We start from the raw sequence: 24,865 nt of genomic DNA, 5'->3' as shown, positions 1-24,865 counted from the left end.
AATAAAAATGAATTAATGAGAAAATGGTCAAATGATAGACACAAGACCACATACTATAATGTAAAATTAGATACTGGAGTCCCTTAAAAAACAAGTGACTTTTCTAAAAAACATAAAATAATTCTGAAGACTTCATTTTTAAAAGGCTGAAATAATCCATTACTCATGAAATTATTTATATTCGTTTTGAAGATATTATGAAAGATACTGTGTAATTCTTCCACTTTGGGGGCATATCAAAATATATGTTAGTGTTAAAGACAAAAGTATAAGTTATAGACTGTAAGTAGCAACAAGTCTGTAAGTAAATTTGCTAAAGTAAATACTAAATGTGGTTTTATTACACAAGGTGGTCACTTGCATTTAAAAGAAGATACAGAGGTGTTTATCATTCATCATAATCACTGAAGATGGATGGACCACTTTCTGGATTAAACAATGAAGGTGAAATTTTCAGATTATATATACGTATATCCTCTGCACCTTACTAATCATTATCATGTAAAAGAGACTGAGAAAAAAAGGTAACCAGGTAGCAGGGAAATTATTTGGATCTATCCTCATTCTGTTTTCCGTAGGACTGTGAATAAAATGTTAAGGTTCCTAGTCTCAGGACCAGGTTTGTAAAATGCGTGTGTTTGCAGTAAAGAACTAATCTCCCTCTTGATTCTTTCTTCCCATTTTTCACTTATTCGTGTTCATAGCCACAATATAATTAGGTCGACTTTTTCCTTTGTTTAACTGTGTTTTGTTCTCCTGAGATGCCTCGGAGTCCATTGAGAAAACTGAGGGAGAGGCTAAGAAACTGGCACTCCCAGTAGTCCCCTATGTCTTGTGGTATGCTAATAAATGTGCTCTCTGGGAGCAAGAGCCTTGATCTGTAGCATTTGCTGAGTTCTATGGTGTAAATACGCCCAATAAGGGCAATATCAAGGTACCAATGTGACGTCATTGAAAGCGGAGTTGGGAAGAGATGTACAATAGCACACCATTGTACAGTATTTCCATCATACAGATAAGATGCAGATAAGCTCAAGGCATAGAGAATAGTAAAATAATGAGGAAGTTATGGGTTTAAAATACAGTAGTCCCCCTTTATCAGCAGTCTTGCTTTCTGAGGTTTGTTACGTGTGATCAACTGGAGTCCAAAAGGGTTAAATGGAAATTTCTGGAAAGAAACAACTCATAAGTTTTAAATTGCATGCTGTTCTGAGTAGCATGATGAAATCTCAAGCTGTCCTGCTGCTCCATCCCATCTGGGGCATGAATCATCTCTTTGTCCAGCATGTCTACGCTCTATAGGCTACCTACCCATTAGTGACTTAGTAGCCTTGTGGGTTATCAGATCAACTGTCGCAGGATCACAGTGCTTGTGTTCAAGTAACCCGTATTTTATTTAAAAATGGCCCCAAAGGGCAAAAGGAGTGAGGCTAACAATTCAGATATGCCAAAGAGGAGCCATAAAGTACTTCCTTAAAGTGAAAAGTTGAAAGTTCTTGATTTAATAAGGGAAAAAATAAATCATATGCTGAGGTTGCTAAGATCTACATTAACTTTTATTGCAGTATATTGTTATGATTGTTCCATTTTTTTATTATCGTTGTTAATCTCTCACTGCGCCTAATTTATAGATTAAATTTTATCATAGGTATGAATGTGTAGGAAAAAACATAGTATATATACGGTTTGGTATTGTCCATGGTTTCAGGCATCCAATGGGGGTCTTGGAACGAATCCTTCATGGATAAGGGGGGAATATTGTATTACCTTTTAAAAATATAATTTATTTAATTTTAAGTTTATATAATTTAATTTTAATAATGACTGTGTTTAACGCTGGGCTCACAAAATTCCTTAAAGTTTAACAATCGCTCTTACGAGCCAGTACAAGCTGGCTCCAGCACACCGCTGTCTTGTCCCAAAGAGATCAATGACAGCATCTTTCCTGTTGCATATCTTTGCCTTTGCATATTATGACAAGATGCCACATACAATTTTCTTTGTAAAAATGAATTTTATAGTACTAAAGCAGTTTTAAAATGATTTATCTAATTATACCTTATTATAGTGGAATTTGTCGATCATCCTCATCTACACGATTTGGCCTGCTATCTGAGAACACAAGTTTCCTGGACAGGAGTCTTACTGAATCAGAAGTGTGTGTGTGTGTGTGTGTGTGTTGGAGGGTGGGGGGTACTGTTTCTGCATTTTATACAAGTACTGGCTTTACAGGATTCTTCATGCTCCTTAAAGTTTAAGAACTTCGACTCTGGGCCTTCAGCTTCTCCTTTCTCCAAGCTGGAGTTGGCAGCCTCCACCAGCTGATTCAGCCACACTCAGCTTCACTGCCAGGACACTAGGACAATGGGCAGATTCAGTCCCTTCTGTAGCAGATTCGGCTTCATAGACCTGGTATCTCATAAACCCAGAAGGTCTTTGACTATATCAAAGCTAGGTATAATAAAAAAGTGCCTCAACCACCTCTAAACAATGGCAAAGGGACAAGTGTCTGTTCCTTTTATCATAGGTAGAAAAGTTAATTTCTTGTATAAGAGTGGAAACTCTATTCCATCTCAGATGCTGTCACTTGTCAGTGTCTCATGCGTTGCTGCAGCTCATGGAGGTGTTGAGGTTTCCTGACTGACAAACAACCAGGTTGCCCTCTTACTAAATTGGCGGAGCTGAACGAAGTGTTTAGCTAGTGTCTGTCACATGGTATATACTCATGAATATTTATTATTCAACAACAAATGAGTAAATAAATGCACAAATGAATAAACCCATGAAAGAATTAACTCAAGGCTATAACAGAAATAATCTTTAAATTCTTCATTGCCTTTTCTCTAATAAAACTTCCAAATTAAGAGAGTATTTGGATTTTTTTTAAACTGACAATGTTTTCTTTGTGTCATTATATTTTATTTCAAGAGAATTATGTACATTACCATCTAAATGAAACACAACTGTGTTTTTTCTTTCTTTGAAGTGTATAAAAAGGAAATTCAACTTGGAAAGAATAAAATATATATACATCTCTGGAGAAATACATGTTGATACTACAGCCATGGACATAGACATATATATTCTTTGCAACATTTAGATTCATCTATGCATAAAAGATAAAAATCTACAGTCAGCTTCAGATGTTAAAAAGATGAATTTTATTTGAAGTCAGTATGAAGCATTTCTTCACATATAAATCCCTTTTGTGTGTCTCATCAACTTTATCTGTGTAAAAATAAAATAGACAAGTATCTAGTTAATAGCTACTGCCTCTCAGCTAAAACACAAAATGGTCTGTCAAATAGATTTCTCTGAAAGATGAGAAATGCTTAGGTAGGAGGAACTTGAGTTACTACAAAAAAAAGGAAAATTGAATTTTTTATCATTTATCATGGAACAAAGTTACTGTAGAAAAAGCAAATGATTTCTCCCAGTCCGCTTAAGATTAGATATGTAATATGATCTTGTTAATTTTCTGAAAATATTAATTGTTCTTCAATACTTTTTAACCTACTATTACATACTTTTGAGTATGCTTGAAAAATCCATTTGTATTCAATATATAGAGTACTTTCTACAAAGTGTTCAGAAAATATGAAGACGATGCTCTTAGATTCTGTCAATTTCACATAGAGAGTTTCCCAGTGGGCTGAGTGATGTTTTGGACAGCTTTGGAAAACTAATGGGGGCTATCCTTTTCTGTATGAAAGAGCAACATTATAAATGAAATAAGTAGATATCAAGGTTGAATGTTATTGAAGAGTAAATACTCAGATTGCATAATGTTATTGGGCTTTTTAATGAGATTAAACTAAAATGACTTCGGGGGGAAGATATATTAGACTTAGTTTGGTTGCTAAAGCAGCTATATCTTTAAATAACGCACTTATTTAGATAGTTGCACTATTATCTGGCAACATTTGCTCTATACTTCTTATCTAATTTACGTTCATTTGGTTTAGTTTACTATTTAAACTAACAACCTTCGCTAATAATATGTATGCCCAGTGTTCTGATTTGCATTTTCTCTGAATCTAATATACATTTCCTAATGGTTCCAGATCACTGCTGCTAAAACAATTAGAGGTTTTATTTTATCGCCAACAAATCTTGAGAGCTGAGATAAAGCTCTTCTCTGTGATCTCAACTTTTTCCCCTTCAAATTTTCAATGACAAATATATTCTAGAAGTTGGAATTGAGGAAAACCCAGAAATAGATTTGGACACATCAGATGTATTTAAGATTGTTTAAGAAAGTTTGTTGAGGTATCAGCTTTGCTCACTTAACAAACTGCAGCTCCTCTGAGCTGTTTTTCGAGGCTCATCAAGGAGAAATACATCGTGGTGAGGGACAGAATCTTACATGTATTTTCACTCCAGGAAAAACTGGGAAGTCAGGGAGAAGTGTCTTTCAGAATCTTCTTCTTAGCTCTCCTTTCTCAGTACTTTTTAGACCCATCTCTTCCTGTGCTTTCCACACATAGTTTCATGTCTACTGGATGGATGAGCCCATCTCTTAGCTGCCAATCTGGATCTTACTTTCTGTCTGGGAACTAATCCCATCGAGAACTTAAACCACTTGAAGGCAAGGCTTATTTTGAATTCTGATTTGTTTCTCTGCCCTCATAAGGCGCTACATATAGGAGGCAGTGTGGCCAAATGACTAATAACCCTAGCTTGGATTTGAATCCCAGTGCTGCCACTTCCTCATTGTGTGGCACTGGGGCACATTACCTAGTCCCTTTAAGGCTTAGTGTTCTCTTTTGTAAAATGGGAATAATTATAAAATCCACTGACCTTACCATTTTTTCATTATCCATCACCAACTCCCCCACCCTAACCATGCTCTCCTTTTTTTCCTTAGACAATTTAGATTCCATGGGTCTTTTTTTTTTTTTCCTGAGGAAGATTAGCCCCAAGCTAACATCTGCCACTAATCCTCCTCTTTTTGCTAAGGAAGATTGGCCCTGAGCTAACATCTGTGCCCATCTTCCTCTATTTTATATGTGGGATGCCTGCCATGGCATGGCTTGATAAGTGGTGAGTAGGTCTGCACCCGGGATCCAAACTGGCGAATCAGAACATGTGAATTTAACTGCTGTGCCCACCATGGGTCTTCTTTTTAAACACTCCCTTGCAAAATATCCTAACTCACTCCACCCCTTCTCCACTGGCAAACTCCAAACAGAATAAAACCCAACTATCTGCCTACCTACCCTAGGCCAATAACCAAGCAACAACCATGCGAAGAAAAGCAAACAATCATGTTGACTAGTTTCACTTTAAATTTATGACATCTCTCATCTTTTCCCCTGTCTTCAAACTCTCAATACTCACTCCTTCAAGATTCACACTCTGGTGATGACCATTTATCATACTTCTCATCTTCCCAGCTCAAAATCGACTGACATGTCTGCAGCCACACCCACTCTCTCTGCCTTAGCTTGTCTTGCCAAGATTCAAGTATGTGTTCCTCTCCACTCGTATGCTGGATCCTCTGCCTTCTTGCCTACTCAAAGGATTGTACTCTTGCAATTTTTCACTCTCTCTTCTGCATCATTAATTTTCTCCTCTATACTGCATATCTCCAGAAGTTGCAGCACGTCCCATGTTCAAAAAGGAAACAACAATAAAAATAAACAAATAAAATAAGCAAACAATAAAACCTCCCTCAAGCCTACCACCTCCTAAAGTTACTATCCATTCTTTGCTCCACTTCAGAGTAAACTCAAAAACATCCACAGTTACTCTGCACAGTCCCTCAACTCTCTCTCTCTCCATTTTCATGCCCCTTCTCACAGTGGTCACTTTGCTGTTGTTATTCTACTGTATCTTTCATCACATGTAGCGTAGGAAGCAGCACCCATCTTTTGGAAAGACTCTTACCTTTTGGCTTCTGTGACACCACCCCTCTTCATTTTCTCCCACCACTCTGGCATCTTTTCTGAATGTGAAGTGTCCCAAGATTCAGCCTTATTTTTCTAATTATATTCTTTCCCTAGGTGTCATTGATATGACAGTGACTCAAATTTGTATCTCCTGACATGACCTGTCATGAGACACTAGTCTCATATAGAAAATTGTCTACATGATTGACATCCTTGATTGTACATCTAGTAGTTTTCTAAAATTCAAAATGTCCAGAAAAGAAGTGATTGTTCTCTCTAAGCCAATCTTTCCTCCACTCATCCTCATCTCATTAAACAGCTCCAAGATCCACTCATTCTTTTGTAGCCAAAAATCTAGTCTCCATCCTTGATTTTTTAATTTTTTCCTATCTTTTATATCCAATCCACTGGCCAATCCTACTGGCTCTAGATCTAACACATACCATGATTTTTTTCCACTTTTCTCTCCATCTGCTCTGATGACTCCCAGGTTCCAACTAAAACAATCTTCTACAGATCACTCAATTGTTTCCTGACTGGTCTCCCTGCTTCCACTCTGCCCCATCCCCACTAATTTTCCTCACAGCAGCCAATTTGATCTTTTAAAAACTTGAATGAGATCACTCCCCTTTTTATTATTATTATTGTTTTAAGATCGGCCCTGAGCTAACACCTGTTGCCAATCTTTTTTTTTTTTTCTCTTCTCCCCAAAGTCCCCTAGTACATAGTTGTATATTCCAGCTGTAGGTCCTTCTAGTTCTGCTGTGTGGGACACCACCTCAACACAGCTTGATGAGCAGATGAGCAGTGTTAGGTCCACGCCCAGGATCTGAACCAGTGAAACCCTGGGCTGCCGAAGCAGAGCGTGAGAACTTAACCACTCGGCCATGGGGCAGGCCCCCTCACTCCCCTTTTAAAATCCTTTTCATCATCCATAGAATGAAATACCAATTTCTATCATGTCCTATAAAGCCCCACATGATCTAACCCTGACCTAGTGATCATGATCCCTTCATATTGCTCTTATTTCCGGTTTGCCATCATGCACAGCCAGTTCCCTTCTCAAGACTTTGACACTAGTTGTCAAAGCTGGCTTTGCTTAGAATGATTTACCTTGAGTGTGCACAACGTTGGCCCTTTTTCATATTCTTGTCTCACCAAGTGCCACCTCCTTAAAAGGCCTTTCTCTGACAATCTGATTTAAATTAGGTCCTTCTCTATCACATCACTGTGCTTAATTCTCTTCACAGAACTTATTCTCTTGTGTTAATTGTTCCTTTCTGTGTTTTCTTATCAGTCTCTTTCCCTGTACTTGAATGTTAAGTAAGCTCTCTAGGAAAGAGGGATGCTTGAATTCCTTTATTGTAGCTTTTCCAGCAATAAGGGCAGCTCAAAGTTGGTATTCCAGTAATTAGTTTAATGCATAATGACCATCTTATAGGGTTGTTGTAAGAATTAATGAGGTACTGCTTTAATTGCTTAACACATTGCAAGGCACAAAATACCTGCTTAAAAAGTTACTTACTGCCATTATTAAAATTATAATTATCATTAGGTGCTCCTTAAATATGTGTCAAGAATGTTAATCACAACAGCTCATGCTAATGTCTTAAATCATTCAGATGAACTATTTGTATTTTAACAGTTGTTTTCTAATGTAGACAATATTTTAAACTACATTAGTGAATTTCATTTTTTGCTTATAAGCGAATGTTTCAACATCTCTAAAATCAAATCACATAGTCAGCAACTGCTTTTACTACTGGAAGGACTGATCCAATTCATGCCCTCCAACTAATCAGCCACTCCAACTCTAAGGGCAACTTCCATGAACTAAATTAAAATCAGAAGTCTTATCACTAGACCTAGGTTCATTTAATTTAAGCCCATTATTAAAACTCCCACTTTTCAAAAATGTATGAATTGAGGAAAATCTCATTAAATTTCATGGAAAGGCTAGAGTGAGCTTTGCCTTCTGAGCCAACCAGAAATGGAGCCATTAGAAGTATGTGTGATGAAGTAGAAATTACAAGGTGATATTAAAGTGGGACTAGAACTCAAAGAGGATGGTATTCTATCACATATTCTAGTCTCTTTGTTAAAACTCTTTGTGCAGGTATACTAAATGGCAGTGACTATAACAAAGTTGGAAAGAGCAAAATACAGTAACCTCAAAACACACAACAGCAAAAAATAATGTACTTAAGAATTTGAAATATGAAGATGAAAACATTCTTGAAAATGATTTTCTCATCCTGTTTACATTATCAAAAGTTATATGGACATGGAGATTTAATCGTGTCTCTAACTTATTCAAATCTGATAATAGATGCCATAGGCAGTTCTCCACTCTCTATTCTATAGTTACACACAAAGGAATGTCATAAAGACTGTTCCTAGATTCACCTCTAGCTTTTAATAAATTTAATTTTTCTGCTTTTTTTCACTTAATTTGTATTTTTATTTTAAATTAATTCAGGTAGGAATATTCTTTTTGAGGAAATGAGGTTGCTCAATTTGTGGAGTACATTTCTCTTGTTTGGAATGTACACGATGGCATTAAGACAAGTCATTTCGAAAAAGTTTTAAAGATAGTATTTAGTATGAAAGAGCTTTGTAGAAAGAAATAATTTAGGCAAAGCAGAGTTAAGCAAATACTTTCCATAGCCTTTAGTATTGCCAAGAGGGGACTTATATCTCTCACAATTTTTTAAACCATGCAACCTCATTGCTTGAAAAGTATCAGAGGCAAATATTCCCTGGGATAAACTTTGGAAAGAACAGCTCTAAGAAAATGAGTGATCGAGTGATAGAAAGATATGATTTGAATGTCCAGAGTGTTCTCTTATTTAACCTGTTTACAGAATGCATTTAAATTGGCATGATGGATTTATATTATTTAAAAACTCGTCATCCAATTTTTTTTCACTCTCCTAATAACCTACCCGTTCATAGTTTATCTTTACATATTCATTGGGTTTTCACTGAAAAAAGATGGAAACTGTTGACTTATTTGAACTTAAAAAAATAATCAAAGGATCAAGTTAGCTAATGGTTAGGAGCTCTGATCTAAATTGTGATGCGATCTGAAACTGATGCTGGGGACCAAAATGATGTTTTCAGAGTTACTCCAGAACAATCTCATGCACACAGTTCTAGTTCTTTATTAATACAACAGTTGGCTTTTTCACTAGATTTTTAAAAAATGATTCATTAATGTGGGACCTTGGAACAGAAGTATTCTGAAAGCACTATCCATAATGGGAAGTGAGGCATTTCTTCTCAGCCAGTTAAACATCTACCTGTATTCTTGACCACTATAATCCATTAAATCTTTCATTTCCCTGATAAAGATCTAAAACTTTAAAAGTGTTTCATTTCTCTAATAAGATAAAGTGAAAAGGCACAACAACTTTTTTCCATGAATTGGTTTCCTCACTCTGTTATAAAACAAGTCAGGACACAGAAAGTAGAATGGCAGTTGCCAGGGTCTGGAGGAAGGGGAGAAGGGTGATCCTATTATTTGATGGGTACAGAGTTTCAGTTTGAGAAGAAGAAAAGAGTTCTGGAGATGGATGGTGATGATGAGTGCACAACAATGTGAACAGACTTATGACACTGATCTGTAAATTTAAAAATGATTAAAATGGTAAATTTTGTGTTATGTATATTTTACCACAACAAAAAAAATATCTATTTAAAAAAAGTAAACAGAATAGCAATTCTCTGAAGATGAGTTTTATCCAAATTACAGACCAAATACAGTTTTATCCTTGAGGGAGTCTCACAAATTATTACATGTTGTCTGACTTTAATATACTATAAATACTCATGTCAGTGTAGTCTATTCTACAAATTCCAGACAAAAACAGAAAGACTAGACTGTAAGAACTATCAGGAAACACTGCCTTCCTTATAATTATGTTCCTACCTTCACACCCTTCCCCAAGCTGCTTCAGTCATGGTTCCCTGCACATTATCTGTGCTCAAGGAGCAGACGCAGAATGAATCAATGAAGGGGTCAACAACTAAAATAAATACATGAGATCTACATCTACTTGAATTGGATTGATGGATAACTGGACCAGACACTGTATTCAAGCAGAAATTTTCTGTGTATTATGACTGAGTACAAATACCACTGTGAAGTTTGTCAGTGTAAATATTACTGGAAATGCTAGTTTCTAAATGATCTTTACACGCAATCAGTCATCATCTATGGTCTCGTAACTGTCCTGTTTCTCTACATTAAATCCATTTCAGAAACTAGCTATATTTGTGAGAGGAAGACTCAGAGCTCTGGCTCCAAAAAAATTCAGTGGCCAAAGTGTGTTTTAGGAAGAATTTAGGATGATTCCATAAAACTTTTGCTTGTGTGTTCTTTGCATGACAATCTGAGGCCTATGCCTATGTACAGTATGCAAGAAAGAGATCTATGTTCACGGGAAGCATGGTGAGACTGAAGAAGTGGCTCCAGAACATCTGTGTGAACAGTGTGTTTTTAGGGTGGTTGTAATGCAGCAGGGAGCAGTGTGAATTCAAGTGCTCTCTGCACAGCCAAGAGAAGACAATCCCAGTTTTGGAAAGAAAAAAAAAATAGAGGACCTGCAAATTAATATCGTAACTCACATTGGCTCTTTGGTTTTCATTCCTCCAATTTTGCCCCTTCTTCTCATTTTCACTTTTGCTCAAAGTACCTAACAAGTGAGCATCCCAGTTGGGAGTCAAGCGCAAATACTCAGCTATCCATTTGGTTATGGACTTAGGTTGACAAGAGAATTATCACTAGTCCAATGACAAGAGACAAAGATCTCATTCAAAATCCATGCTGTCACATCACATCTTCAGAAGCATGCTTCTCTGAGGTTACCCACTGATATAACATTGAGATTCCCTCTGCATTGTTTCAAAAAAAGAAAGAAAGAAAGACTTTAAAACATCTGAGGCCAAAATGATCAGTTTGTTTTTTGGAGTCGGAAGTTGCTGTTTTCAATTCTCCCTTTGGGTAGTTTCTGGGCAAAGGGAATTTTATGATTGCTAAACTAATTTTTGAGTTATTGAAGCACGCCAATTTATGCTCAACCATGGGGGAGCGAGGCACTTTAAGATGCAGGAAGATACCAGTCACTTTTTCTACTGTTGCAGCAAAGGCACTTCACACACTATCGAACTGTGAGTGAGTGAATCACTGGGTACCAGCTGTTAGGAATGCAACAAAATGACATCCACATAGATGCATCTCGAATTCAAAGGTAACAATTTCAACAATAGAGATGTGCAGTGTTGTAATGAGAAGAATTCACTATTCTGCATTTAAAAAATCTAAAGCTGCACAATGACCCAGTCCTGATGATATACTGGATTTTGCTTTTTCTTATTTGGGTTTAATATTTTATTCCTTGTAATCAGCCTATAGTGCTTGGTTGATAAATATAAACTTGCGAGTTAAGTCCGGTATACTTTAGTCAATGTACTTGTGCCGTTTCCTCTAATTCTGTAAAGATAAAATGATTGAGAAAAGGCCTAACAAGTAGAAATATAGTCATAGATGTTTGGAGCCACAAGATTTTTTAGAGATTATTTATCCAACCTTCTCATTTTATCCATGATGACATAACATCAATTTTGAAGAGTTACAGTAGATTAAATGTGGTTAGATGAAAAGTAAGTTTTTTCTCATGTGTTTTCCTACTAAACTGTCAGCTCCGCGAAAGCAAAGACTGGGTCATATAAGTATATATAGTAGTATAATAGGTCTAAATACAGTGTGTCTGTGTGTGTGTGTGTATAATATATGCATGTATATATACAGTAGATACATATAGGTAGTAGATATATAGTAAGTGCACAGTAAATGTTGAAAGAATAAATGAAACTGAGGCACAGTGACTGTCCAAGATCTCGAAGAGCTAGTGAAAGAGCCCAAGCATCTTGAATCCTAGTAGTGTCTAAATGTTCCTATTCTCAGAACTTTAATATTAGAACATAGGAAAATAATCAAGTACCAACATAAGCCCTTTGCATTCTATAAACTTGTGCTCTACACACTAGCCAACTAATTAAATTGTAACATTTATTTCTCCAAATAATTGAATTTCAAAGTAACACCTTAAGAAAATTGCCCTTATAAAAAGTTTTCCTAATAAAACAGTCACATTTTAAAGTTCATACTCTAAACTACTGTTTTCTCTTTTCTTGTGAAGATGTTATGTCTTGTAAAGAAGTTTTAGTACCAGAAATAACCATCTAATCATGACCCATTATTACCCCAAATCTAGTATCTATAGGTAAAGCAATTCTTTCAAAACAAAATTTACATTCACAGCTAGCTTGGAGAAAGGAAATATTGCCTGTTCTGTGATTATAGCTTTATAAAGGTAATCTACCGTACTGGGTTTCTGAGAACAGTATAGTAACAGAATTTCTTTTGGTTCTTTTATCTAAATGTAAAGGACCTCTCCGTTTGCATACCCTGGAACGTGATTTCTGAGTTCTATTGGCTTATAGGCGGCCATAACCTTAACAAGTATCTATAAATGGTCATTTTATACCTTACAGTGACCTTTTGGCTCTAGGTACAGAAATCCTAGCCATCTGTGTACAAAAATATTAGCACCACCAAATTCCCTCATTGACTGTCAATAAAATAATTATGTTCTGTAGTAGCAAATATGATAGAATAAAATTTCAAAATATGACTGTTCCTTCTATATCAAATAAAATCTCAAGTATAATAAATTCAAGTCATAATTCTGTTAGTCTAAAAAGAATACAATACTTACTCAACTACAATATTTCTTTTTAAATAAATGTTGTTCCTTAAAATGGTAATAATCAGGGGTAAATATTAATATATTTGAGAATTCTTTTGTTTCAAACAGAAGAAGAATATCACAATAGCATATTGTTTTCATCTTTCTCTTCATCAAAATATTGGGAATGAAAAAACAGTGTTTTGATCATCCCGTTTCTTTCTTCTTGGTAACAATCCAAGAAAAACAATTTTTAATTTATAATTTATTAAAAGCTAAGAAATAAGATGGAGGGAAGGAGAGGAGAGTAACAGGCTTTCCAGCATCTGGGCCTGCTCCATCCTTTCTGAAAAGTCAATGAACAAGTTAAATTTTCTAGCAGTGCAATGTTCCAGAGATGACCACAAGAGCATAAAAGCAGGAGTGTTTATATTTGGTTGCTGCAAGCATTACATATTATAGAAGAGTATGGACTGTGATATTTGTGTATGTATACACACATATATATTTTTGTATGTATATATATATATATATATAAAATTATATATATATAAATCACTTGAAAGAGCCAATTTTGCAATCCAAGAATTCTCTCTTCAGGAAGGTTATAAATCCATATTTAAATATAGTCAGCATCCAGGGTCATTCAATAATGCCTTATTCACATTTCAGAAGAAAACATTTATCCTTTGCCAGAGTAGACTTTCAAAGGAATTGAGCAAACACATGCACAAAATAGTTTATATCAACTTCTATGTTCTGTCGTGGAGAAAAGATGTGAGGTGGGTGAAAAACTAACAAAAATGAGCCATTAAAACAAGACAAACTATAAGATGTTTTCCAAGTTTCGTTTATTAACAACCTACAATAATTGTAATAATCTACTTGACTTTCATTTGGCAATCTCTTAATTTGAGTGACACATCTGTAAAACATTTAACCTTGTTGCAAATAATAATGTCTTTTTTTAGCGTGATATTTATTTCTGGTTATTTTCCCTTAACTCATTTTTGTCTCCCTGAGTTCACTTACTTTTCTCCCTTCTTATTTTAAATTTATTTCACTGTTCTTATTCAATATAATGCCTAAAAGTATGAGGCTAACAATTTCGAGACATTTCACCAGCTCCAAAAAATAATTCATTTGACAGAAGCAAATCTGATCAAAGTCACAAAATAGAGCTTCATCAGAACTTTTTGCAAAATATGGCAAGGAATTGTACATTGAAGTAATAGCTACCAAGACTAAGTTAGATCCGTTGTATATGTTATATTGCTGGTACCTCATGATAAATCAGTAAGGAAGGCATTCACACTCACATCGGATGGATAGAGAAACTGAGGTTCGATGAGGTTGGAAACTTTTCTAAGATCATATTGTTATTAAAAGGGAAAGCTAAGATTAAAAACCAGAGTAGGATTTTCTCTAAGACTCATATAATTTCCCTGCTGTCTCCCAGAACTTAGAGAGGAGTTAGGCCAATTCCCTCAATGAGGCCCAAGGATAGTGAAATGATTTCCCTGAGTGCCCGCAACAAGGTGATGAAAGAGTCAGGCCACACCAATCCTGGTTTGCTGCATTCTACTGTATGGCTTTGGCTTATTTTCAACCGTGAGACATACTTGAAATAAGGTGATGTTTCTAGAAAACCATTTCTGGCATTGGGCTTCTTATCTTCTGCTATACCTAGCTTAATTTATGTCCTTGTGAAAGTTATATCAACTTTACCGGCCAGAAAAACGCTAATCACTGGGTAATATTGCTTCATAAACATAACCTTATTGGGCCTGAAGAATGGCCTGCAACATCTATATTTGTAAGGGAAAAATAGGGATGATGATGAAATAGTCTGTTCTAGTTAATCAGCCAAGAAACAACGTCTTTCTTTATCCCACCTCCTTCAGTTGTTTTACTCATTCCCACATTCAGCTGTTCCATCTAGCACATATGTCTTATACTGGTAAGTATACGTAAATAGACATCTTTGTTTCCTGATGGAATAGCCTTCAATTATTATAACATTTATAAAATCAAGTATACTATTAGTAAACAAATCCTTCCTTTAATTAATTCAAGTGTGGTAGAAAGAGACGTGGGATCAATGACACTCACTGCCCTGCTCTGGAACATTTCTTCACATGAAAGTTACCATTCGCCCAATGAGGTGGATGGGTAAGTGAAAGTTATACATGTATAGGTAATGAAATAGTGAAAATTTCCACCACTTACCCTTGAATTAACTACTTCCAGGGAGACGTTCTGAGGCGGGGCACTTGGCACTAAAAAGAATAAAAGAAGGTGAGATGATTACTGCCAAAGCCATGAAAGAGAAACTACAACCCTCTTTGCAAAGAGAAAGCCTGTCTTTTTCACAGTTCATAATGATAATTAAGTAGGTTGATCCAGGTGGCACTTCAAAATTTCCCTGGAGAGGGGAAAAATAACTGCATTTTAAAATTTTTTTCTCACTTGGTGGGCCAGTTATCCATTTAGGGAGCCCCCAAAACTGTTAGGCAAGAGAGCACCTGCCGTGATACCAGATACTGCTATTTAATTACAGCTTTCCTGTGATAACCTTCCCAGAGAAACCAATAAAAAGGCACAGGAGATTTCCTAGAGTGGTTTTAAAGGCTTAAGTTATCATGCATTTCAAAATCTGCATGGTTTTAAGATGAAATATGTCATTCTAATGGTCACTCATGTTGCTTAATCCTTTCAATGCAATCTTTATTATCTCTTAAAAACTGAAAAGAGGAAATAGATCCCTTTATTTAGCTGTATGTAATTAAACCTGTGTGTCATAGATGCAAGCAGGTTACCAAATAGCATTTGGTGAATCAATTCTAGGAACAAAGGAGCAGTTTATCTTTCTTTGTGAATTTTCCAGGTATTTTGTTTCTCTTGCCTGAATTTTGATTGTCTCATTCTTTCATGGAAGAAGGAAGACCATAAACATCTTTCTGTGTAATACTTGTAATGAATATTTACTATATCAAAAAGTTAATATTCTATCATTTGAGTAATTCAAAGACAACTATTCACTGACTGCCTGTTATGTGTCAGTCACTATTCTAGATATCTTGGATGAATCATAAACAAAATAAAACTTTCTGCCCCACAATAGAAATAGAAGTATTCAATAAATGCTTAATACATATTAACCTATAAAACAAGTAGTCTCTATCCTGTTCAAGCCAAATCGATGAATTTAGTAGATAAGAAATGCTCTCAGCATCTTCAGAAATTTAAGGGTCATCTTTTTGTCATGTTCTCCCTTCTTTAACATGAACTTGGACAATATCTATGCTTTTCTAGGGTACTTAAATCTCACCTTGAATTTACCTATGCTTTATTCTGATTTTACCTTCTGAAAAGTAATAACGATGAGGGCATGCTATATGTCTGATTAATCTTTTTTATTCTCCAAACTGATATTCAATTAATATTTACTGACTCAATGATTAAATGAGCAAAAGGATGTTTGCTTAAATGTTAGCTCCTGGACCTTTCTGAACATGATAGGAATTGTAATCACTTATTTTATTGTGATTTTGAACTTCTTGTCTTAGTGCTTAATATAGTTTGTAGCCAATGTAGCTTGTCATAAAATACTCACCAGTGGAATTGTTTTTCATTAACTAGATCAATAAATGTTCTTTCAAAACTATTTCATAATTTAGAAAATAGACATTATTATTTAATTTCTTTTAGTTCATATTACGGTCTTCTTATCAAATACAGAATATAACCCCACAGGGACCAGGATTTTTGTCCCTTTTGAAGTTGCATCCCTAGTATTGACAGGAGTGACAGGCATGTGGGTCACGTTCAACAAATATTTGTAGAATTAATTAATTAATTAATTATAAAAGCTTTTTCATATTCTGGGTTTCAGTCACAACAAGATTTCTTTTTGAAATTTTGGTTTTTTAAATTAAGGTATAACCTATATACAGGAAAGTACACAAATCTTGTGTGTATGACTGGACAAAGCTGTATGTGTGTGGGTGTTTTCCCATTTAAACACCACCTAAACTACAGTGTAGGATATTTCAGCACCCTGGAAAGCTCACTTGCCTCCCAGTCAATACCCTTCTAGAATAACCACTATTCTGACTTCTAATACCATAGGCTAGTTTAGCTTGTTTTTAAGCTTACAAAAAAGGAAATCATATTTTTTTTCCAAACTGGCTTCTTTTGCTCATTATTATTTCTTGAGATTCATTCATGTTGTTTCAAGTGCAGTGGTTCTTTGAGTTCTTGTTTGTTTTTTGTTACTTCCTAGTATTATATGACTGTTCTTTTTATATTTATCCATTCTTTTGATGAATGGTATTTGGATTCTTTCCAGTTTGGGGCTATGAGAATAAATATGCTATGAAAATTATTGTGCATGTCTTTCAGTGGATAATTGCACTCGTTTTCTTCATTATATACATAGGAGAGGCAATACTGGTAGGAGCAGAAACTCTTGTGAGGTTTCCACATATGTTAAGCTTTAATAGATACAAAGTTTGCCAAATTGATTGTACCAAATTACACTCCCACTAACAACGTAGCAAGATCCAATTGTCCTATATCCTTACCAACATTTGTTTTTTTCAATCTTTTTAATTTTATTAATTTGGTAGGTATATAGTATTTTTATCTGTTTACCCTGAGGACTAGTAATGTCAAGCGTCTTTTCATGTGTTTTCTGACATCTAGATATCCTTTTTTGTTGAGTTTTTAAAGTATGTTTTATTAACACAGATCAGTTTCCCCCCAAACTCATCTGTAAAATTTTCACTCTTTTATATCTTTTATTCCATTTGCACGTTACTATTATTAAAACATTAAGATATTCATTTTTTTAGAGCTAAAATAATCAAAAGGGCTCTTCTGCATCTGGCAATGTTCATATCTTCTTATCTCTACAAATGCTACATTAATGAAATAGACTTCCCTGAACTACCTTCACAGACCTTTGGCCAGCCCAGTCCAGTCTCCAGGAAAGGGAAGAACGCACAGGCTTTAATAAGATGATCTCTGCATTTTTATTTAAAAGAGGAAAGATTAGAGACAGGCTTGAAATAACAGTGATGTGTGTGATCAGAGTACTAAACAAACATATCCTCACAATGAGGAAGAATTCAATATAATCCATATTCAAATTATTCTGTAAAGCATTGAAAATTAAACTTTGTACAAATTCAAAAAAACATGTGCTCTCAATCATATAATTTCATAAACTTCTGAAAAATATAATGCCTTAAAAGCAAAGTTTGGAAATTATGTCTTAATATTAAGGCATAATAAATCACTCTTTAAACATAGAAAAATATTCTTAGTTTATATTTCACACGGTGGTGTAATATTTACATGTCATATTATAGTTTACTAATCACATTACACCCATTTTTTGACCAATCAAATAATATAAAAATATAATTTCAGTAACACGAGCTGAATTTATGATAGGTGATTAAATTTTGGAGGAAGAAGGTAACAGATTTATCATGTTTTGTTCTAGGTTCTGTGCTAGCTGATATGTAACTCTCAAATGTTATTTTGATTTAAGTTTATAAATGGCATTTAACTCTTCAATTCCAGCAAGCCAAGAATATATAAGAGAAAAGAAAAACATGTGCTCTCCTTTTGGTAACTACCACAATTTGAGAAGTATCAAGATTATTTTCTGTGTTAGGAATTGTAAGCCAATATAATAAAATCTCAAAGATCCTTACAACAATGGTATTGTCATATTTTGTCTATTATATTTACAATATAAATTTCTCTTACATTTTATTGATAGCACAATGGCTATTCTTGCCTTACATAGTCAGGAAAGAAAGTAGAGAATTTTTTCTACAGTAATTTTAGTTATTGAGCGCCACTCTCTCCTTCTCACTATCAATTTCCATATTATTTAGAGATAAATAGATACAATAGATAGGATCAGATGCTTGGTGGAAGTGAGTGGAATCCACATTTATCTGAGCCTCTTTTTATTGGCTTCCCAAGATGTTTCATTGCTTCAGGAAGCAGAGGGGATGGACATAGTTCATTGCTTCTCTCTTCAAAATGCCAAGCAATTCATCATTTACAATAGGTTCATTAAAGCCAATCAGAGGTGTTTGGTCTGGAAATTCCCCTCAATATGGTGGAACATGCTGGTTTGAAACCCATGATGAGGAGTCATTCTGTGGAGTAGGTAAAGTTCTCACATTTGTAAATTAATCTCCATTCAGACAGGTACTTGAATTCCTTCCCTTAGCAAGTATGTGCTGTCCTGTATGCATAATTTATGGATTGAAATAATTCATATATAATCAAGAGCTTTTTACTTTAAGGAATTAATATGAAAAATTTATTATCGAAGAAGAGAAACTCAATATGTTTTCACAGTAAGTCATGCCTCTTTACTTATAGACTCGTGTGAACTGGCTCTGCTGCTTACTAGCTTTTGTGACCTTTTTTTGTATTAGTTTCATCATCTGTAAAGTAGGGAAAATTAGTGTATCGTGAGGGCAAAAGGTTAATAATGCAAAGTGACTAGAGCAGGGCCTCACACTAAGAAGTATTCAATACACATTAGTGATAGTAAGAAGCACATTCCTATAGTTGTTTGCCTATGAAATTGAGTCCATCTGCTTTTGGACACAGGGCAAGCTGGCATGGGCACTCATAAATGTTCATTCATTCATAAAATCTGTTAATGACTTATCCATCTCAACTACTTCAAGAGACAGTATTTGAGAACAAACTGGCAAAAGTAGTTACATCCCATACTAAATTTTAGTCTGCCCAGATCTGATGCTCTGCAATCTCAGTGAAGAAACGGATCGTTGTAAACCAATGACACACTAGGTGAAGGAATTTGAACAGGAAACAATGTTTCTTCCAAGAAAAACAATTAAAGCGGAGCTTAATTAGAGATGGCAGCTCATTAGGATAAAAATCTTTATAAGCATCTTAGCGTAATGGGGATGTCATTGGGATAATTAATTCAGAAAAAAATTTATTTTAATTTCATTTCTATTTTTATTCAATTTTTCTGTGGTCCTAATATAAATTTTTATGATAAGGATATCTCCGACCGGATAAAAAATATGATTCTGTCTACAACAAAGATGCATTTAGACACAGTTATATATTAAATTAGCCACGCAAATGAGAAGTCCTAAAGATAAGACTATACATGTGAAAAATTGTACAAGTTTGGCTGAACTGTCTGATTAATTCAATAAATATTTACTGAGGTAAGATGAATACAAACATGAAAACAACATCACCTCTCATATTAAGGAGCATGTAGCACAATGAGAAAAAGAGACATGTGCATTGGCACAGATAACATTTATTAAACACTTAAAATATGCCATGGTCAAGTTTTAGGTGCTTACGTGGATTAGTCCATTTAATTTTCACATTTCCCTTTTACAGCATCCATAAAGTCAAGAAGAGGGCTTCACGACTGAGGACTAGAAGCAGGTGCCTATTAAATGTGATTAAATACATCTATATATGATGTGTGACCTCAGCACGGACAGCTTCAGTAGAGAGGAAAAGAATCAGCTGGACGTAGAGAGAAGTGGACTGGATAATAAGGGAATGGGAGCCAAGATACAGGATTTTTCCTTGGAAATTAAAAGAGATGAGTTGATTGTAAAGATGCATGCAGACGAGGTCAGGGAGCCCGCTCCCAAGGGACCATGAAGTTCCTTCTTCCTCCTAACAGATAAATCTGATAGAGGGAAGTTAGTGTCAATTGCACTGTGATGCTTGTGGGATTACAGTTATGAAATTCTTTTATTAAGTGACATGAATTTTCCAAGTCCTAAATGTTGCAACACTTCGAGATGATAATTCTTGGACTAATGAGTAATAATCTGTTTTTCTCACTTATAACATTTAAAACCAAAGTGGAGAATAAGGCCACAGTATTACAGTTCAGAGTGTGAATGAAATCTACATAAATTATGTAAAATATTCATTTTCATTTGTTTTCCTTTTATTTTTATAATTGCAAGTTGTGAAGTAATTTATTCTGCCAATAAATATTCTGTTCTGTCTTTAATAACAGAATCAGATGGATGGGCATAAGAATTAGATTAAAAATGATGCTGAAGTGGTGTTACATATAAAATATTTTTTTTAAGTTGAAATTGCAATTGAGTATTACTCCTGTGTCTTCCTTATACTGTCCTTAATAACATACATGCCCTTCCTCATTCCACTGATACTGTGTGAAATACCCACTCAGATACTTTCCTAGATTAAAGAATGATGGATCTGTCAAGTAATCACAAGTTAAAGTTATCTTTTTTTTAATTTAAAAGATCAATAATTTATAAAATTACACACACCAACATGGAAACTGTTGCTGGAAAGAACTAGCTTATTGCCTTTTTAATATTCATGGAGGTCACATCTCTGCATTTTTGCACCTGCCTGAATATTCACTGGCCCCACAACATACATTAAATTTCCCAACGTTTCATTATTATCCATTTCTTAAATATCCAGTTTTGTCTGCCACTGCTTTGTCAAATCCATTCTCTTCATTAAGATTTCTTCCTCTCTTTTATGGCATTTAAGAAAATACATCTGATCTTTCATTTGCTAGGCAAAGTACAACTAAAAGCATACATTTTCAATTTTAACACTTTCAATGCTGGATTACTTAGCCTAAATCTTTATGATGTATTTTAAAACTAAGAGATGTGTGTAGGAAGATTGTCTATCATTTACACTTTTTATCATCTACTTATTTTTAGAATGAGAAATAAAAGAAACACACCAATATAATTAGTCTACACACCTGCACAAATGTGTGTCTTTATAGAAATAAAGAAAAACACAGAGTTATTTTGAGCTTTTAGACAGTAGTCACACTTTGAAGATTACCTATTAGGACATCCTGATTCAGAGAGTATACCTTTTGAAAGTTTGAATTTGATTAGATAGATAGTTTGAGGGAATTAGCCAAATTTCTAATTTATGCTAATATATTCCATAAACTTTTAGTTAGGAAATATTGAAAATGGAGTCAATGACATCCATACAATATTATTTCATTATCATAACAAATACGTGAGTCAAGTTTCATTGTGTAAAACTTACCATCAGAAAGCGTAACCACTGTTATATCATCAGTAGACACTCCTGGCCCATAACGATTATAAGCTAGGAATCGAAGAGTATATTCCGTGAATTTTTTCAGGCCTTCCAGCTTATAAGACAGTCCATCAACTTCTATATTCTGGAGACATAAAACACCAAAACTGTTATTCACGAGGCACATTAAAGCAGAAATGGCAGCCATTCTGAGCAATGAATGATTTGGATTTTAGACTCTTACTCACAAAACTACACTCTAGCTTTATAATGAGTTATTGTAAAACCTAACTTGTGACATACACGCCCCCAATAAGCCCAAACCACTCTATAGACTCCTAGTTAAAATAGCACCATGCTATTTTTACAGTCATTAAGTTCCAATTTGCTTAACACCACCCAATACATTGAATGGTGTGCAGTATTCCGCCCACACCAAATGCTGACAGGCGAAGGCAGCTTGTAAATCCATGGGAACAGAGAGCTTCTCCTGTACCCTAAATGGAATAATTCACCAAGCAGCAATAGATTTCTGCCTTCCCTTGCTGAAATATACCCACAGCTCTTGAAACTGACAGATACTTTGCCACAATTTTTCTCTCTCAAAATGCTGTGAGGGAGTTTGGAACTGTTTTCAGCACTTCACAGCTGCAGAAATGAGGTACTGGAGGTGAAGGTCACTGAGAAATCAGAGTCACTTTGCTCTAGAAGACCCATTATTTAGCTCTCCACGATGATCCTCACACTCACATCTATCTCGGCTAACATTGGTTTTGAATTGATTTAAATGGATTGGTGAAATGCATTACTGAAGAGCTAAAATGTGTAAAAAAAAAGTGGATAGAATAGAAAGGTGAAAATAAGAGCTAAATAGCATAGAGACAGCAGATAAACAAAAAATTGGAATGAATGATTACACAGGAGGAGCTCTTAGTAATTCTTATCTTATAATATAACTTGGGACTTGAACTATTTCTGAATAGGACTATTGCAAAACATTTTTTTAAATGAAAAATCTCCATCATGCAATTTAGGTGGAAGCCTAAAGACAAGACTATGCTTGCAAACTTCACCACACATCCTAAGAACTCCACTATCTCAAGGTCACCTCTGGATCATTCCTATTTAACTACACACTTGTCGATATATCTTTTTCCACATGAATTTGAGAATCTGAAAGTAAACATTTCCATAGTCATAAATATGTCACAAAATAGAACTGCTGAGTTTCATGCGCCTCCCTAAAGCCTTAGTTACTCTTACTTTACCTGAAAACCTAACTTACCTATTTTTAGGTGTCTGTGCTAACCACAGATTAGAAGCAAAATGTAAGAGAGACGAAGGTAGCCTTCTGAAGTGGGGTATAAAGAAAACAATGAAAAGTGATCGCTGACAGCCCGATGGTGGAGAGAGGACAGAAATAACATCAAATATATGACAAGAGCATGTTGGCTGAGGTCATTGAATATGATCTCAATAATCCCTAAGGATAAGGACTGAAAATGCAAATGCTTTCTAAGACCAGATGGATTAATACAAATGTGGTTACACTGGCCCAGGCCACTACCTACTCAAACAAAAAATTTGCATCCTTTATATCGACTTCATTTTATGGCCCATTTGTCTCTCTTACCACCAGAAGTCAATTAAATTGTTTAAAGTTTCCAATAACAAAAACTTCAAAACTGATCAGCTACCCAATAAATGTGCTGGACACTGGACTGTATCAAGAGCTTGCAAATCTCTTCCTACAATAAGTGTCAGCAGTGGGGACCATTCCTCTACCTACCTGTTCCTTTCCCGTGGACACCTCAGTGCAGAACAATCTGTAACCTTGGACTGGACCATTTGCATAGGCGGGGGGTTCCCAGGTAATAAGAATTGAGGTAGGTGAGGTAGATACGGCTTGCAGGTTTTCTACTGGCCCTGGAACTTGCACTGTATATAAGAGAAATTGATTAGTATAAGAGGGTTGTCTTTGCTGAAAAAACCAAAATTACATCTTTTACACTTCAAGGAAGTTATCGCAGCATGTACTATTTTTAGAACCAGATAGAATAAGAATATAAACATATAAAATATAAATATAACATAATAAAATTTTAGAATCATTTCATTGTAAAACTCAGAAGAGGGCTTATATTAATCCAAATTACTTATTTTATTTTTACAGTTGAGGAAACTGGTCAAGGAATATGTGACTAGGATAATGGCAGAAAAGGAGGGAGTTTCTTGATCTGATCTAAATTCCTAATGTGGAAAATTTTCCACTATGCTAATACATCTTTGCCTGTGTATTGTTAATAACTGCAGAAGGAAAAGAGAAAATACTATTAGAACTTAAATGTCATGGTTCTACTTACAATTCAAATAGGCAGCACAGCTATGGATAATTTACCACATTGTCTATATTTAAGTCAGCATTTTAAAATCTTTCCCAATTCTGGGTCCTTTAAATTCATTTCAGGATTTAATTTTCTATTTCACTTTCTAGTACTCCATTTTCTCTCATAACTGTTGCTTCACTTAATCAAGGATAAGCAGTTTTCTCGTTAAAGAAATTAGATAACACAAGTCCACAATCACTTAACCAAAACACTTGTGTCCAGATGCGTTTTGAGATCCAGAAATTTTCAGATTTTAGAAAGGTAACGTGGTGCATATGCAGTGTTTTCTGGAACACCTCTAGTTGGGTCTGTGGTAATAGCCTGTTATCAAATCATGTATTTAGAGCAAAACACATGACATTCACACCAAAGAGGATTATTAAAGACAAAACACAGCCTAACATAAGGTCAGGTCAGGTCAGGTTAGGGTATGAAATGAGTTAAGCAAATTCTACAGATTTTGAATTTGTGCATACTTTTTCTTTGTGCTTATAGGTCTGAATATAAATATACAGTTTAGAAGTGGTAAATGCAATAGCTGTGTTAGTTACAGTAATCTAAAATAAATAAATGGTCTCACCATTGCAAGTGTAAAAACAACCTTAAGTTAAACGTGCTATGTATTTTCCCAGCCTTGGATTCTACTGAGCTTTGGACAGATACACAATTTAGGCCTCCAATACAACTCTGACTTTGAACTTCCACAGCAAAATAGCGTATGAAAACCTGGCTGATA

The 24,865-nt window shown here is 34.9% G+C and overlaps 1 protein-coding gene across 1 annotated transcript in view; it reads right to left on the bottom strand.

Annotated features, from left to right (window-relative positions):
- Positions 1 to 24,865, bottom strand: part of DCC (DCC netrin 1 receptor) — a 1,092,740-nt gene that overhangs the window by 260,107 nt on the left and 807,768 nt on the right. Inside the window, exons 10-12 of the mRNA XM_023647823.2 lie at positions 23,532 to 23,680; positions 21,749 to 21,887; positions 14,873 to 14,922 (exon numbers count right to left, since the gene is read on the bottom strand). Coding sequence (XP_023503591.1) covers positions 14,873 to 14,922; positions 21,749 to 21,887; positions 23,532 to 23,680 — 338 coding nt within the window. The remainder of the gene's footprint in view (positions 1 to 14,872; positions 14,923 to 21,748; positions 21,888 to 23,531; positions 23,681 to 24,865) is intronic.

The sequence above is a fragment of the Equus caballus genome, chromosome 8, assembly GCF_041296265.1.
Source record: "Equus caballus isolate H_3958 breed thoroughbred chromosome 8, TB-T2T, whole genome shotgun sequence".
In the NCBI taxonomy this organism is placed as follows: domain Eukaryota; kingdom Metazoa; phylum Chordata; class Mammalia; order Perissodactyla; family Equidae; genus Equus; species Equus caballus.
This window is presented reverse-complemented; position numbering and strand designations above follow the sequence as displayed.